At 32.9% G+C, this 17,411-nt stretch overlaps 1 protein-coding gene across 1 annotated transcript in view; it reads right to left on the reverse strand.

Moving 5' to 3' along the window:
• The window catches only part of LOC111044036 (GTPase-activating protein), a 130,979-nt gene that overhangs the window by 9,175 nt on the left and 104,393 nt on the right, over window positions 1-17,411 (reverse strand). The window contains exons 7-13 of the mRNA XM_039439976.1: window positions 13,437-13,585; window positions 12,445-12,758; window positions 10,050-10,156; window positions 8,527-8,682; window positions 6,957-7,030; window positions 6,397-6,503; window positions 5,255-5,379 (exon numbers count right to left, since the gene is read on the reverse strand). Of these exons, the coding sequence (XP_039295910.1) occupies window positions 5,255-5,379; window positions 6,397-6,503; window positions 6,957-7,030; window positions 8,527-8,682; window positions 10,050-10,156; window positions 12,445-12,758; window positions 13,437-13,585 (1,032 nt within the window). The remainder of the gene's footprint in view (window positions 1-5,254; window positions 5,380-6,396; window positions 6,504-6,956; window positions 7,031-8,526; window positions 8,683-10,049; window positions 10,157-12,444; window positions 12,759-13,436; window positions 13,586-17,411) is intronic.

The following is a 17,411-nucleotide window of genomic DNA, read 5'->3' on the forward strand; positions in this document are numbered from 1 at the left end:
TCAGCTTCGCCACTTCACAAATGATATTACAGATCACTGAATACAATACGGGTTGCTTAAGAAAATTCTTGTCAGCAAACAGGAGTGAAATACATTCAGAGCTCAACTAAAAATGCTTATATATAAACTCAAATTAAAATACTTATCTGATTTAAGTTTAACTATCTTAATTCATCCCACACACGCACACACACCAACATAAAAATATGATATTCAAGACAAATAATATCTGTACCTCAGAGTTAGAGGGGCGTAGGCCAAAGTCTGAAACGGCAGATTTTACAGAAGAGCCCAAAAAGTATTACACTCCCAGCCGGGGCTAAAAGAGCGTAAGTCGAATCAGCATTACACTTTCTTGTGATTTATTGGACTCACGTTGTTTCAGTTTTAATGCTTACTGGACTTATGCTCTTTCAGTTCTTGTTATCTTCAATACAATCGTGACGTAGCCTTATATACGCCTTGTATCTAGGTTGAATAAATTGATTGATTGAATCAACTGCAGAGAAACGTCATCTTGAATCTATAGAGTTCGTAAAACTGAACAAGACCCTGTAGAAAAATCATTTTGACAAAAAATGGACTTACGCTCCTCTAGCTCTGAGGTACAGATATAATATAAAATATCAATAATAGGAGTTGATAAATTAGTTTGGTCATAACGACCCCTGATGAGCCCTGGATTTCAATGTTTCAAAATGGCAGCTAGAGCTCATCTCATTACTAATTTAGTTACTTCATATTTATCGCTACTATAATGAGGTCCACGTTATATAATGGCAGTGGAGAAAGATAGGAGAACAACGTTGCCGATCCTCAGTCTTGTCAATGCCTTCTATAGATAGTAGCTGATACAGGTTTATTGATGTAATATTTATTTATTAGATTAGCAAAAACAATACAACGATCGGAAAAGAAAAAACAGGCTATTTCCCAAGACTTCTTCAATTTCCTAATTTAGTTTCAGTATTAACTGTTCATTCTCGTTTAAAATAATCAATTATATTATTTTATGAAGCAAGAAATGATATTTTTCAACAATTTCATAATGAATTTACATAATTAAGAAGAAATATTTTGTTAATTATTAATTCTACATTGTTAAAAGACGATCCGGCAACAGAGCAAAGTGAGAGAAAGAGATAGCGTTATCCGCTTTGTTGAATGATAGACAAGGATAGCAATACCATTGCTAATCAAACACTGCCATTATAATGTGAAACTCACTATAGTAGCGTTATTCAAAGTTAGAATTGAATTGTTTAATCGACTGAGATCGGCTGGCTAAATTTTCTGCGGATATTTCACTATGAAAAATTGTTTTTGATCAGGCGAAACCAGTAAAAGTAGCTACATAAATGACTTTTAGTCAAGTGCTTCTTTTCTGAACCAATCCAAAACTTGAATCCCAGATTTCCAATGGATTTCTGCTTGGCTGTGCAGAAAAATAATACCATTGGCTCTTATTGCAGTTTTCAAATGTTTTGACATGTCCATGAATAAAGAATTTTCAATTTTACACATTTTTATTCGACTAATGTGTAAACAAATGGTAAGAAAAAATGGTACAGCTTCTTTAAACTGCGTGATCTGCAAAACCGGAGGGCTGGCAAAGTGATTGTGTTTTCTGTGCCTCATAGGCATGATCTTCCACGATGGTCTGTAGTCAACAAGGAAATTCGGAGGGCAAACAAGGAGAACTTGAACTTGTGTAAGCATTTTAGAAATGTCACTTTCGTGGATATCAGCAACTTGGGTAGGAGATTCCACACATCGCAGGGCTTCCATTTGAATTCTTTGGGGGAAAAGATACGTGAGTGACAGGATCATGGACGTGGTGTGTGAGCTAGCTCAACAGGAAAAAACATCTGACTCAATCCCCCTCAACTATTACACTAACTCTTTTTTAGGAGTGGATCGAGTTCTGTAGGATTGTCGTGCTCTGAATCCCAAAACATTGTTGGTGATGCGGAACAGGCAGACACGGAATCACAGGTTTTGCAGTCTGATTTTGCAATGTTTCATTGGAATGTGCAGGGTGTCATGAACAAAACTGATGAGTTGGGTGATTTGATTAGAGAGCATAATGTCAGCATTTTGGGTATTTGTGAACACTGGTTGAAAGCTTGTGAGATAATTGAGGTTGGTTTGACTGGCTATAGATTGGCTAGTGCATACAGTAGACCTATAGAACGGAGGGGTGGTACGGCTATTTATGTAAGAGATGATCTAGAATACTGTGAGCTTACTTACTTGAAGGAAATGTCAATAGCCAGTATATGTGAAGTTTCTGGGGTTCTTGTGTCGAAATGGAATGTGATTTGTCTTGAGGTGTATAGAGTACCAGATAGGTGTAATTTTGATTATTTCATTGAGACGCTTCACGTTGTTTTGAGTGTAGTATCACAGAAAAATAAGTCAAATGCATCCATTATTCTCAATGGAGATTTTAATGTTGATTTACTGGTGAATGATGTACATAGATCTATTTTTGTCAACTTATTAAATAGCTTCAATCTTAATTTAACTGTGTTTGATGTGACAAGACCAAGCAGGATATGTATTGACAGAGGAACATGTATAGACAATATGGCTACTTCCATACATAAAGATAGAATTAAGTCTGTGTCTGTTATACCGACCTTAGTATCAGATCATCACTCATTGCTTGGCTTATTCACGTTGTCTGGTGGAAATGACTTGAAGCAGAGTGATAATGTTTCTCGAATCATTCGTCCGATTAAAAATAGTTGTAATAAAAAGTATTTCACTCTTCTACTGAGCAAAGTTAATTGGTTGGATGTATATGCAACAGGCAATATTAGTGAGAAATTTGAGTACTTTTTGAACAAATTCCTAAGTATAGTTGATACAGTTTTTCCTCTAAAAACGGTCAAGTCCTCCAAATTGAAGAAAACCCCAAAGTCTAGATGGTACACTGATAATTTATCAGCTCTCAAAGAGGAATGTTTGAATATGTATAGTCTTCACAAGTACACGGGTCTGGCTTACCATTGTGAATTGTATAAGATATTGAGATCCAGGTATAAATACATGGTATTTCATGCTAAGCGTGAGTATTATTGTAATAAAGTATTGCAGACTAAAAATAAATCACATGCTATTTGGTCAGTTATAAAAGAGAATTTGAATGTTAACGATAGAACATTGGTATCACAGGTAACTGATCTCACAAGTGATAAATTTAATAAATGCTTCCTTGATAATGTAGAGTCAACAAAACAAAATATCCAACAATCAAAACATGATATGCCATATTATTTGAATAAATTTGTTCATGCTAGACAGAATAATATCAACTCTGTTTTCTCAGTTGGCCATTTCAGTGTTGAAGAGGTCTATAACGCCATTTTTTCTCTTAGTAATAGTATGAGTTTGGATGTGTATTGTTTGAATTCTGCTCTTTTAAAACTTGCTGCACCTTATATAGTGGAGGTATTGTCATATTTATTCAATCAATGTGTTAAAGAGGGTGTAATTCCTGTGTGCTTGAAATTGTCAAAAGTTATTCCACTGTATAAGAGAGGTACTAAATCTGATTGTAGTAACTATCGACCAGTGTCAATCATACCAATTATTGCTAAGGTTTTTGAAATATTACTGAATACTCGATTAGTTAAATATTTTGAGGGTGAACAGCTTTTTTCAGATAAACAATATGGTTTCAGATCCAAAAGAGGAACCAATACTGCAATTCGTAATTTTGTGAAAGCTTGTGTGGATGCTTTAGATAGTAGAGAAAAGGTCATGGGGAGCTGGTATGATATGAGTAGAGCATTCGACACAATATCCCATGATATATTGTTATATAAGTTCAAATACTATGGCTTTGATCGGTTTGCTTTACAACTTTTTAAAGAATATTTGTCAGGGAGGTACCAATCGGTTTATTTTAATGGGTCCTTTTCAGCATATCTGCCTCTCAAATCAGGGGTACCTCAGGGATCCATATTAGGACCCACATTGTTTATAATATATGTTAATGACTTACCATTAGCGATAGGAGACGATAGAGTGAATACATACATGTATGCTGATGACTTGGCAATTCAGGTAAATAATAAATGTTTAAATTCAGTTGAACGTTTTATAAATGATGCAAATACTGTTATAAAAGACTGGACAGCAGCCAACTCACTTAGTCTGAACAGCAGCAAAACCCAAACGATGAATTTTTCCTTGGCTAATTATTCAGAAAATGGGGAGGTGAAGTTTTTGGGTGTGACGTTAGAGTCAAACATGAAATGGGGCATACACATTGAAAATATAAGTAAAAAAGTTGCTAGGGGTGTATTTCTCATCAGGAAATTTAGACCTTTTGTCAATGTTGATGTATTGCTGTCAATTTACTATGCACACATTCAAAGTCATTTGTCATATGGCATAGTGGTTTGGGGACACTCGTCTGAAATGAAAAAGCTCATGATTTTACAAAAAAGAGCTGTGAGAGCTATTTTTAATGTCCACTGTAGAACTCATTGTAAACCTTTGATCAGAGAGCTAAGAATACTAACGGTTCCATCTCTTTTTATTCTTGAGTGTCTGTTGTATGTAAAAAGTTACATGCATGAAATGCAGACAAATAATTACATTCACAATTATGGAACACGCCAGAAGACATTGTTGCATAGAAGTCAATGTAACTTACAACTAACTCTGAACAGTTTTCATGAATTTGGTAAGAAAATTTATAACTTGTTGCCAACGGAAGTCAGAGAATTAAATATGAGCAGTTTTAAAAAATGCGTGAAAGATATGTTGTGTGAGCTTTGTGTCTATAGTGTTAATGAGTTTGTAGAATGTTTGACACTTGATAACACATCTATAGACATATAGAATATTATTGTTGTTGTCCTGTTTTTATATTGTTGATTTGTTATTACTATTATTATTGTTAGTGTTACAAAACGTTACCATACTTATTCATGTATTGATGAATGAAGAATGTTATAAATTGTAAATGTACCTGACCTTGTTATACAATTTGTTTTGTAATGACAATAAACAATTTTGATTTGATTTGATTTGCCCAACAGAGACGAAATACATTGGGAATCAACCAATTTTTAGATGGAAAATCATCTTTTCTATTAATACTTTGAAAGCATCCTATAGTATTTACAATCATATTACCGAATTGTATTTAGTAACACTCAATTACCATTATGTTCATCAATGAAAACACATTTCAATACGATGATAGATAATAATTGAAATACAAAAAGGAAATCACCTGTAAATAGAGTACCCGTTGAGGCTGAACAATTTGAAACATGTTATTCTTCTTGAAAGATTCGTGGTGAACCCTTTCAACTGCTAGGATGTCGGCCAAAGGTATTGAACATAGCGGTTCTTTACCTAAAAAAGAAATCAAATCACAAATAAGTAGCATAAAACTAGAAATGAATTTCAGTAATTTTCTGAAGATCAAAGCACAATTTTGCAATACAATTCTTTATACGTGAAAGTTAACTCTTTCAATGAATAGAATGGCTTCTTTATTTGTTGAAGTGGCGAAGTTTGGACAGTAATGTCCACTCTACCACTCAACCACGTTGTTAGCAGAAAATACAAATATAATACTAAATATGTAGAGATAATAAAAAAATAGAAGCAAAAATGACAGTGAAATGTAATAAATATGTGAGTTCAATATTGAATAATGAAATTCTTAGGAAATAAGTATTTTTCAATAAACTCAATCACTTCACTGCTGAAAGAAAAAACAAAACATAAATTACAACAAATGAATAGACAGGCTACTGAAGAAAATTCATACAGTAAGAATTGGAATCAAAGATGAATTTGTTGATTTCATGTATACATAGTGAATATGGATATGTAAAATTGTAATGGAGAGAAAAATTAATAAAGAAATTGTTAAAAAATACAGCGTTGAATGAGAAGCATCGATCATTGAAATGAAATAAAAAACATCAAGTAACATTTCTATATCTTATTAAACCTCCACATCTTTCGACTAATTTAAGTCATTTCAAGTGCAAATGAAATTAACAATGATGTTATAAAGAAAAATTGATGTTATTTATAATTCTAATGGTTTGAAGTGAATCAAATTTTAGTTACAATAATATATTATTGTTACTGGATTCCTAAATTAATTATTCAAGTTATGGCAATATAATAACCAGTAATTTTTGTGTAGTTGAGAAGTTGATATTGTGGTAATTATTCATATTAAAATAAAAATACTAAGAAATTGTCAAAAACCACAGATTTATTGATAGTTAGAAAAGACCGGTTTCGGTTGTTACACACACCATTGTCAATAAATCTGTGGTTTTTGACAATTTCTTAGACTTTTTATTTAATGATAACCAGTACCTTATCAGAACAGAAACTATGAAGACTTACCTTTATACTTTGAATAGGTTAGGTCCTGCGTCGTTAACCTAAAATATCGTTGCTTGAAATTTTTCCTTCCAAACCGTTTTCTTCCCTGAGCTCTTTTGATCATGCATCTGAAAACAAGGGGAAAATTATTAGAAATTTGTAGAAGTAAAACTGAACAATTCTTCGTAGGAAAATGTCATTTATTCATTTTCATTAGTGGATATTTTTCAAAAGTACTCCTTCAATACAATGTCAAACCCAAACCTGGATAAATCTAAAAAAAAAATAAACCAAAATCTTAGAGAAATGTCATACTTTCATATAAATAGGTTCACTTCAACATGTAAATATTGTTGTAATCTATAAAACCAGTGCCACCGGAAAAAATTGTTTAGGACAAATAACATCTTGTGTTCTTCTTGATTCACTAAATTCAAATAGACACAAAGTTCCTTTAGATAATATTGTGCTCCTTTTATAGGTATACTAAATTTGTTTAGGACTGCTCCAGATCTATAAATTATTTTTTTAAAAAACCGGTAGAACACATTATTATTTGATAAATGATAAATTCAACTTACCCTTCTTTTAGAACCACTGGAATGTCTACACTTCTTTGCACCGGATGAGATGATGCTGATATTATTTCAAGATACTGTAAAACAAAACAACAAAAATTAATAACAATGAACCTATGTTACAATAGAAATAAATTATTCAATAACTCCATACAATTACTCCATACAATTCATGATCAAGCAATAACTTTCATTTATATTAATATATCGAATTGAAATGTATTGTATTCACAGAATACAATGAACAAACGTGGAGAATCAACTCCATTAAAGCATATACAAAACAAGAATACATACACAAAAATCAAGTTTAATAGTTCAAATGTTTGAAATGGTTTATGAAAAAGCTTTTTTAATATTATATAGGTTTAAAATCATCACATATCACTCACTATGTTGGAAGTTTCTTCTCGAAACTTCTCTTTTTTCTTTGTCTCTCCCCGGTATGCTTTTAGAGTGTTGGAGTAGCGTCAGTCCTCCATGATTCCCTATCCAACGCCATTCTCTTCATCTCTGGAACAGTCTTTCCTTTTCTCCGTCTTATCTCCTCAATCCGATCCTCATATGAATATATACCTTGGACGTCCCACTGCTCTCCTTCCTTGCACTCTCACATTTATATACTGCTCTGTTTTGCAATTATCCCCCATTCGCTATACATGTCCATACCAGCCCAACTGCCTCATTTCTATCCTTTCACTGACATCTCTCATGCCCACTTCTTCCCTTATTCTAGTATTCCTTACTCTATCTATTCTTGTCTTTCCAACAGTTTTTCTATGGCACTTTATTTCTACTGTCCTTATCTTGTTTTCATGCTTATCGAAACTGCATTATTAAACCCATGATTAAGACGAAACTAGTTGTCTAAAATAAAATAAGGGTACTAGTAATTCTTTGTATTTAGATATCTACCTTGGTTTCAACCATTAGATGCATTCAGAAAAAATAAATACATAAAAGACGAATATAAAAAAAGCTAATAAAGAAGAAGATCCAGTAGAAATCTACATCAGAATATTAGCAAATCCAATTATTTTCATCAGAATAATCAGATATTGCGTTATAAAATTCATCACGTATTTCTTCTATAATACTAAAGTATTGTTAACTAACATCCTCAACAATTATTGGAAGTAGTATTCTTTCTTTTATTTATAAATTTGTAATTTCATATAATTACATATACCGTGTAACAAAGTTGAAATTTATTAGGTTAGCACAAACAATACAATGATAGGAAAAGAAAAAACAGGCAATTGCCCAAAACTTCTTCAATTTCCTAATTTAGTTTCAAATTGTCCAAATATTGAACCGACCAAATATATGAAAATAAAACCAAATATTAACCAAAAATAAATAATAACCAAATATATGACCGACAAATTAGGCTGAGCCTGTTGATACTTTCCCAATCATTTTTATATGATTGTTTATAAATGTTGTTAATATTATTCAATGCAAAATAAATAAATCAATCATTTTGACGCGATAATTTCAAGATTCGCAACCATATTCTTCCATTTTATTGATATAATGTTCTAATGGAATGATTCGTTTGGACTATACTAACCTGTCTGACGGCAGTGATATGTGTTTCAGTGTTAAATGCTTGATACATGGAAATCATGTAATCCTCGTTGCAGCGGGGAGATCTGGCCGACACCAGGTTGCATAGGGACTGGATGGTTTTTGAGATCAGTGTCAATGTTCGATTCAACTGCGTGTCCTGCAAATAACATTAAAAAACAAAACATGAAGATAACAATAATTAATTATTATTGAACGAAAATCTAAATTATTAATTCATTAGCCTTTCAATAAATAAATGCAATATCTCAGTAATTTCAATCTGTATGAAGATAACAGGTTCAAAAAGTTTAAAAATGATGGTTAAGACATCATAGTTCAACTGTGAGAAAACTCAAACTGATCATGAGAACTACAATCCTGAAATTTGATCAAAGCCTAAGTAGGTTACTATTGGTTTTAATCAAAACAAGGTGTTTCTAGAACTGTAAACTAAAATGTAAATGTATCTCTAATTATCCTGCCGTCCAGGATAGCCCAAACGACTAATATCCATCACACACGAAGCGTAACATCTTCATAAGACGTAGCTGACGTATATCCTAATGTTAATTAATCTGTTCATTTCACACCAGCGTAACATAGATTCAACATTAGGAGATAAGATAGCTACGTCTTCCAAAGACGTATTTCTAGCTACGCTACGCTTGGAGTGTGATGGTAATAAGTGTTGCACCCTTCAGTCTGCTAGAGCTACCTGGTCGCGGGTTCGAATCCCGCCAGTAGGCAAGGACGTTTGATCATCTCTTCACTTTCGTACTTTCCATTACCCAAGCACAAGCAAACAGCTCATATAGGCATCGTTGAAATAAAAAAAAGAATCGATTTATTTTTTTAAAATAGATAGAACCAAGAATATATTGAAATTTATATTTTTCAAGGACCTGCTCATAATTTTAACAGATGTCAACATTGGTAAACGTTGAGTAAAAGGTAGCAATTCATTAATGATACTGTACAATAAAATCTTTCAGAAACAAACCCAACAAATCATGTTTAAAAATAAGTAAGATTATTATTCTGGATTAGAATAATTCATCATTTCAACGTGAATACAGCAAACTTAATTATTCTCTCAAAAACGAATCCCTTCATTTCTTTCAGAAATTGATTCCTTATTTTTAGCTTCTAAAAAGTTTTGTTACTCTTTGTTAATAAAATTTGTAATTTTTTTGAAAAAAATTATTACATAATCGATTCGACTTGAATCGATTATAATAGAGTATGAATAATTTTATCATAATAATAATTATAGAACGAAAATCCAAATTAAATGCTGTAAATCAACCTGAAGATTTTTGCTATTCTGCAAATATTGACAACAGGGTAAACAGCTAGATGGAAAATTCATTTTATCTTCTATGAGAAGGTTCTATAAGTTTTATTAGTAAAGTTATTTAAATGATGCAGGGTACAGTCAAAATGCTTCAAATTAGTTTACTAATATCGTTTTAAAGCTACTAAGATATATAATCAGTTGAATAACTTTGAGCAAAGGTAACTTACGATCTGTTCATTGGTGAGATCAAATAATCTTGGACCCAAAATTGCCGGTGCAAAGAACCTTAGGAATATGAAGCCAGAAATTACAGAGTACCGAACTTCCTTGTTATCTGAAAAAATTAATACATTCAAAATTATAGGAAAAACAAAAAATAAAATAATTCCACATGACAAAAAATAATATTTGATATGATAGCATTGCGGTCAGAAATTACATATCACGATCGTTTTATTATTTATCATAATATATTATCATGTTCATCATTAATATAACAACGATCATATTATGAAGATCATACACAGAGTTTTTAACTAAACATTTAATATTGAACACGAAATTTTAAAGTATTCTTATTGGGGAAATCAATTTTCTTGCTTCATTGAAAATTGAATAGAAGTATGAAGCTATAATTTCATAGTAACCCATCTTATTGCTTCACATAATCTTCATGAAATCCTAATTGATTCAGTAATATTATAAATTTTATAATATGTTCAATTTAAACAAGGTTAAAATCGATTTGAATCGATGAATGGGAGAATGATTTCTAAATATAATTAGCATGAGAATAATTTTTCTCTTCCAAATAGAATTTTTCAGTAATATTCAAGAATACGAGATGACGTCAACAATATAAGCATGCTTTGTTTTCACTAAATGGACAGATCTAATGAACTTACCTTCAAAATACTAGCCATTGAAAGATGCAACAAAGCAAATGATCCAATTAATATAATATTTAAATACGCTAATCTATAATAATACAAATTCTCAACTTCAGGAATCATATTTTCAACGGTTTTTCAAGTATGAGCTAGCAAAATAGCTAATTCATCATCACTGTTGGAAAGATTGATAATTCAATAATAATTCTGTGGATAGAGATTTTATTCATTCCTAACAATAAGTATTACTGAATGAAACTAATTACAAGTTGAGAATGAAAAGTAAAGTAGAAATACATAAAGTAGAGATAAAGTTAAGATAGCAAAGTTAACTAGTATTTGAATTGAGTTGTTTATAGATTAACACATCAATGAATGTTAATGACAAGTTTACAATGACGTTAACGTTTAACCTGAACGTTATCCAGTGATGGTTTAGTGAAGTATTCTTATTTAATTTGGTTTTCAACTTTCCTAAATTCTAAATTCCCAATTTATAAATATTTTGGACTCAAAATTGGACAAAAATTGTGAAGTGTAAACATAACCTATTTTTGGACAATTTCTATCTTAATTTGGGAAAGGAACAGTTTTGGGCTTTAAGCCTGTTGTTCCTTTCCCAATCATCCATAGTTTATAATGATATTGTAACCTATGTATTACTGTATAAATAAATAAACAAATACCTCAGAGTGGAAAACTTAGTCAGTCTTAAAAACTTAGTCAGTCCAAGTCACATTGGCTTGAATTTTGTTGTGGTTGAAATGGAAACCTGAGAGAGTAGACTCTGGTTTTCAAAAATCAAGTTTTCAAGATAAACTCACCAGGAAAATTTTGCAATATCACAAACTAAACTCAGATTTACTACAAAACTATTGAGTTCAAGGCTCAACTCACACTACCTCGACTCAAATCGTACGACTCCAGTCTCTCGACCTTACGACTTTCTTGCTCATTGTCACTACTTCAGTTCCATGCTACTCCATTTCTAACCTCACATTATTAAAAATATGAGATCCAATTCATTTGTTAACACAATTACAAATCATATGAATATGATCGGGATAGAACAACAGGCATAGCCCAAAACTATTCTGTTTCCAAATTTTTATATAAAAAATGGCATGCGTCACTTCTGCGCATGTAACAAACTTTACAATAATTATTATGAATATATTGTCTTATCTAATACTTATTTTGGTCTTACCCAAAATGATAAACATAACTTTCATAAAACATATCTTCACTTTCATTAAAAATGCACGGTACTACGCAACTCAAGTCGAGGCTCGACCAACATGTCGAGTCGACGCTCGACTCAGTCTCACAGTCGTGAGATCGCGGAGACTAGAATCGACTGGTCTGAGTGTCACCTCACCATTTGGAAACACATAGACCTACTGCGTCGAGAGAGACTAGAGTCACAGTCTCTTCTCTATTTGATTGGCGTAAGTGTGAGTTGAGCCTTAGGGATATTCCTCAAGGTATTGTAGCCATATGACAATAGTCATCTCAATACTTTCTTTATTCATTCATACAATAAGTACATCATCAAAATGATAGGGAGAGGAAAAATAAGGTAAACTTGTGCTATTCCTCTCCAAGATTTAGATAACACATAGTCCTAACCTAACTAACCTTATCGCCATTACGTCTTTTAGTGCTTCAAGACTGTTTATACTGTTTTTAACATGATCATATTTGAAAAACAAACGTTTTTAATTAAACTGACCAGGAAAATAGGCAGCTGCCAGCTCTCTCAGATCATGAAACACCTGACAGAGTATGGTGGGACACTGCAGTGCCGAACTGGTGATGGCCTTGAATATATTGCCCACGTACTCCTTGAGGTTGGCCAGGTTGCTCTGTATGGTGGTTCGGTCCTTCACTTTGGCCGGGTCTATCTCGCAAGGTTTCCGTTCCAGGAAGACCTGGTCGAGAACAGGTCGCAGGGTTTCGTGCAAGTAGTGCAGGCCTGCCAACCTCATCACCTCGTCCATCATCTTCGAGACAAGCGTGTTGCCGCGGAAGATGGTGTTGGCATCACTGCCAAACAGAAACAAGATATTGGAAACTGTGCCGAAAACTATTGTCATCGGAATATTGTGTTGGCAACACTATCAGTCAACATCAATCAATCAATAATAATTTTGATCAATTCAACACAATATACATAAAAGAAATCAAAATACAAAAAATCACAATCATCAGAAATAAATGTCTAATAAAATACAAAAATCAAGTTGTACCGGATGTATGTGAATACATTCTGTACTAATCTTCGTCGGATAAATAATTTTTAGTCAACTCACATCCTATAACAAAGAACCGGTATACCTTCACTGAAGTAAAAAAATCTAACCTCACTTTCCTGTAAAACACGTCCGTGATTCAACAAAAATTTCGTCCTGGAACTCCTCGGTTTTTCAGTACTGCAGTGCAGATAGCACTGCGCTAGATGAGTGGGAATCGATCCACTTGAACTCAATTTATATTAATTCTATTTTTAGAAGTGTACGTTTTACAATGCATTCCCCTGAGAATTACTCTTCTAATATGGAACAAGACCGTGTTTACTCATGAAAGAATATTTTCACTGTACATTGCATACGTTCAGTGTCACTGTTGTGTGGGAATCCAGCGTCAGTATTATTGGTTTTAAAATTATTGCGTGTGTTACATTCAGCAATCTATTATTTGAAATCGATCTAGTGGTGAACTCACGTGACTTTGGATATTTCCCATGTGGCTAGCTTCTTGATCATAGGCACCACCTGGTTATGATGCATCAGTATCCTCACCAAAGGCTGTGCCGCGTCTATCTTGTTTGGAATGATTTCTCCTAATAAATAACAGGTACTTGATGTGATCGGCTGAAACAAATTTAACAATACAATTTAATTAAACTAACAACAAAACTATTAAACACAGAAAAATTCAGTATGAAAATTATCTGTCATGATAGAGTTGAGTAAATATAAATTATGTATATGTTAAAAATTTGAAAATTACTTGTTAAGTAACAGATATAATCAAGTTATGTTACAATAAGATTTTTCTCCCGTTTGAGATGTGTTCAACCAAAGTTCATTATTGAGGGAATGATGTCATTGTATCAGTTAGTCTGTATGAATGACATTTATTATTTTACAAAGGCGACTTTCTAGAAGTATTTTAAGCCTAGTTGATGATGATGGGATGAATCATGATACAATGAAAGTGGAGTTTTGAATGAATGAAAATAATAGGTTATGCTATCCACTTGAATTGATTTGAGTCCACTTTTCAGTCCAGAAATAAAGTAGAAATTTTTAATTTGATTTGATTAAAAACCGAATATAATAGAATGATTACATTCATTAAAAATAGATCAGGAACCCTTCAGGTAAGTTATGTATCGAAAAAATCACTTGTTAACATTAAACTGATATGGGCCTTGAGTTAAAAACTCAAAAAGTATTTATTTGATTCCAAACATAACCTTGATTTGCAGAGCAAGCGCTAACTCACTATAGTTTGTATGGAGTAAAATCATAATATTGCCTTTATTGCTCAGTTGATGAACCTGATAAATCACACGTTCATACCCCAAGGTGCGTACACAGACTTGAGCACCACGAACACGCGGATTCGCATCAGCTGATGATAAGCTCATTATATTTATACCTTACTGTTTCTGTACGAATACAGATATACGAGCAACCAGCTGATACAGACTGAAATCCGCGTGTTCGTGGCGCGCAAGTCTGTACGAAGCTTTATGCGTAGGAAATTGAATTCTACTCATCTATTTAACTATTTATAACGAACTGCAAGTAATAATCCGTTTTGAACTATTTTCGAACACATTACAGTCTCATTTGACGACTCTAAATTAGACTGTAGTGTCGTCGAAAATAGTTCAAAACTAAATTAAATTGCTTTAACAATATTATTTGGAGCATTAATTGATTCAAAGAGTCATGTCAACTTCCAATTCAAAAATAATATTCAATAATGAAACTTATGGATTAATGCCCTGTATGGCAATATGAATATATTATTATTATTGTTATTTCATCGTATAAAACCGCATATGATGAGCACAGCTAAAACGGTGCACGACATGTCAAATATATAAAGTAGTATATTGCTTCCCTCCATTGAGGGAAAGTTTTTCATTTTAGAAAATCGTTTGGATAACTTCTGATCTCTAGGATTTCAATGAGAAGATCTCATAACATTCTCTTAATGAATACGGGCAGCATTCAGTCAGTATATCTTTGAGAGCTGTATAAAATCAGTCAGTATATCTTTGAGAGCTGTATAAAATTTACCATGACTGTCAACACTCTTAATTAAGTTCGTCCATCAAACAGTTGAAAATTCTGAGCCCAGCATAATGTGGTCCCCCCTCCAAGAGCAAAAGTCAATGAGTGGGGCACTGGAGGGTAAACATTTTAGGTCTTGTGGGGTATCTGTGTGAAATGTTATCCTCCATGAATTTCTGCTTATTACTGTAAACAAAAGATGCAATATCCAAAAAATAAAGGGCTGGAATTGTTAATAATTTGAGTTTTTTGAAAATTGGCCTACATGAACCCCTAGATTCGGCTCCCTCAATAACCCTGATTGCTTTCTTTTGCTTACGGAACATATTCTGAAGGTTTGTTTGGTTGCTGCCCCAGAATAAGATACTGTATCTGATGTGAGACATGAAATAGCCATGATAGACAGTTAATGCTGTTTTTCTATTTGCCACTCTGACTATTGTTTTCAAGGCAAAAATAGCACGGGACAATTTCACATCCAATGCTTTTTCGCCACACTTGGATGTAATGAGCTGGTTTACGTGCGTCATATGGAGACCGAAAGTGATTGTTTTCCGACCAGGCCGGTAAAACTTTACGGCCCTAGGGCTGTAAAATGACCTTGAATAACAGCTGATCGTGTCCGATCTCACAAAAATCATAGAGATAATCTCATAACAACTGTAATAATCTATATAATTATGTATCGTGAATCGCGGTATTATGTCTATAATATATTTTATAAATTACTGTTTCATAATTTAATATTTATTATTGTGTTTTTGATATCAAACAATAGAATACGATGATATCTCCATAGCCTCAACAATATAATGTTAGCTGCATTGTCCATTGTCAGAAAGGTACATATCGCAAGTATTTAAAAGTGAAGAATCGAATTTGAAATCAAAGTACAATAATTGTATCAATATTTAAAAGTGAGGTAGAGTAATAATTGTTTCTTTTTTATTATCGAATTCCACTTCTTAATGCAATACAATCAACAATAATAATAAGAAAATACAGCAGAGATCTGAAGTTTAAGGTAAGCCTACTGGTGAAACTCAGCATTGACTGAAAAATTCCTAGTAATTTTTCCGTAACTCTTTTATTAAAACTTTTAGATAATTTTTCTTCAATATTAAACCATATAGAGAAAACATTAGGCCCACTCAAGATTGAATCTTCGAATGTTTTCAGAGCAATATTTTGTTGTGAAAATGAGCCATGACTGTTGTACGCTTTTTAGTAGTGAAGTAATCTTCTTTAGAAGTCTAGTTCACAGTACAGCATTACGTGTACGCTAAGTGTTATCAGTCAGGCTCCCACATTCATCAATACGCAATAGCCGAGAGCATAAAGGCGTGTAGCTCAGTGAATAACAAACATGATCTAGGTTCGAATCTCGGTCAATGACATTTTTTTTTGTCGATGAATTTCGACTTTTATTAGCTATTTTTTATATTAGTTACCGTAATTTAAATTTCAATCAATTATTTTAGATATATTTTGAGACAAAACTGTGAAATATGCAAATATATTAATTTTTTCATCACATTATTTCAAAATAGTAATGAAAATTCTATTCCATGAGATATTGCACCGGGCGCAAAGCGCGAGCTCAAAAATTCAAACAATTATTCGAAATATTAATAGTATAAAAATATGGTCACTATTGTAAATTACTAATTAGTAATATTGAAATTAATTGACAGTAAAAGTTGTCATAACCAAGATTCAAACTATCAAAATAGGTTGTTTGAATTTTATTTATTTTTCAATTTCTTATATATTGGGAAGTTTTTTTTTTGGTGTGGCGAAAAATAGCGTTCGCAACACGGGCAAAAAATGTTTTTCCGGCTCTCGAACGCTTCAAGTTCTCGACTTCGTCTCGAACTTGAAAACCGCGATCTCGAGCCGGAAAACGTACATTTTCGACCCTAGGTGCGAAATATACTATTACGTGGCTATCCCACTTAACATTTCCCTGCAGGTCAACACCAAGAAATCTAATCATCTCAGCAGCGCAACATTCCTCTCCTGTTGCTGAGTAAAGAGTATGTGCGAGACTTCCAGAGCCTCCAGTAGAAAATTTGAGATGATGGGTTTTCTTCAAAATTTAATTTTAGAAGATTACAGCTGAACCAATGGCCAAGCTGGTTAAGAGCCTGTACTGATTTCCGCTGGACTTCATCATCATCTTCACCCTTCACAATCACAGTGGTATCATCTGCATAGAGAATGAGGTCAGAGCTAATACTATGAGGGAGGTCATTAATAAAAATATTGAAAAGTACAGGACCCAAGATCGACCCCTGAGGAACCCCACATAAATTTATTTTCCACTCAGATGTTTCTACCCCGCCACATCCGTTTGTAAGTCTGACTGCCTGAAATCTCCCCGAGAGAT

This window comes from Nilaparvata lugens, chromosome 13 (assembly GCF_014356525.2).
Source record: "Nilaparvata lugens isolate BPH chromosome 13, ASM1435652v1, whole genome shotgun sequence".
NCBI classification, from domain to species: Eukaryota; Metazoa; Arthropoda; class Insecta; order Hemiptera; family Delphacidae; genus Nilaparvata; species Nilaparvata lugens.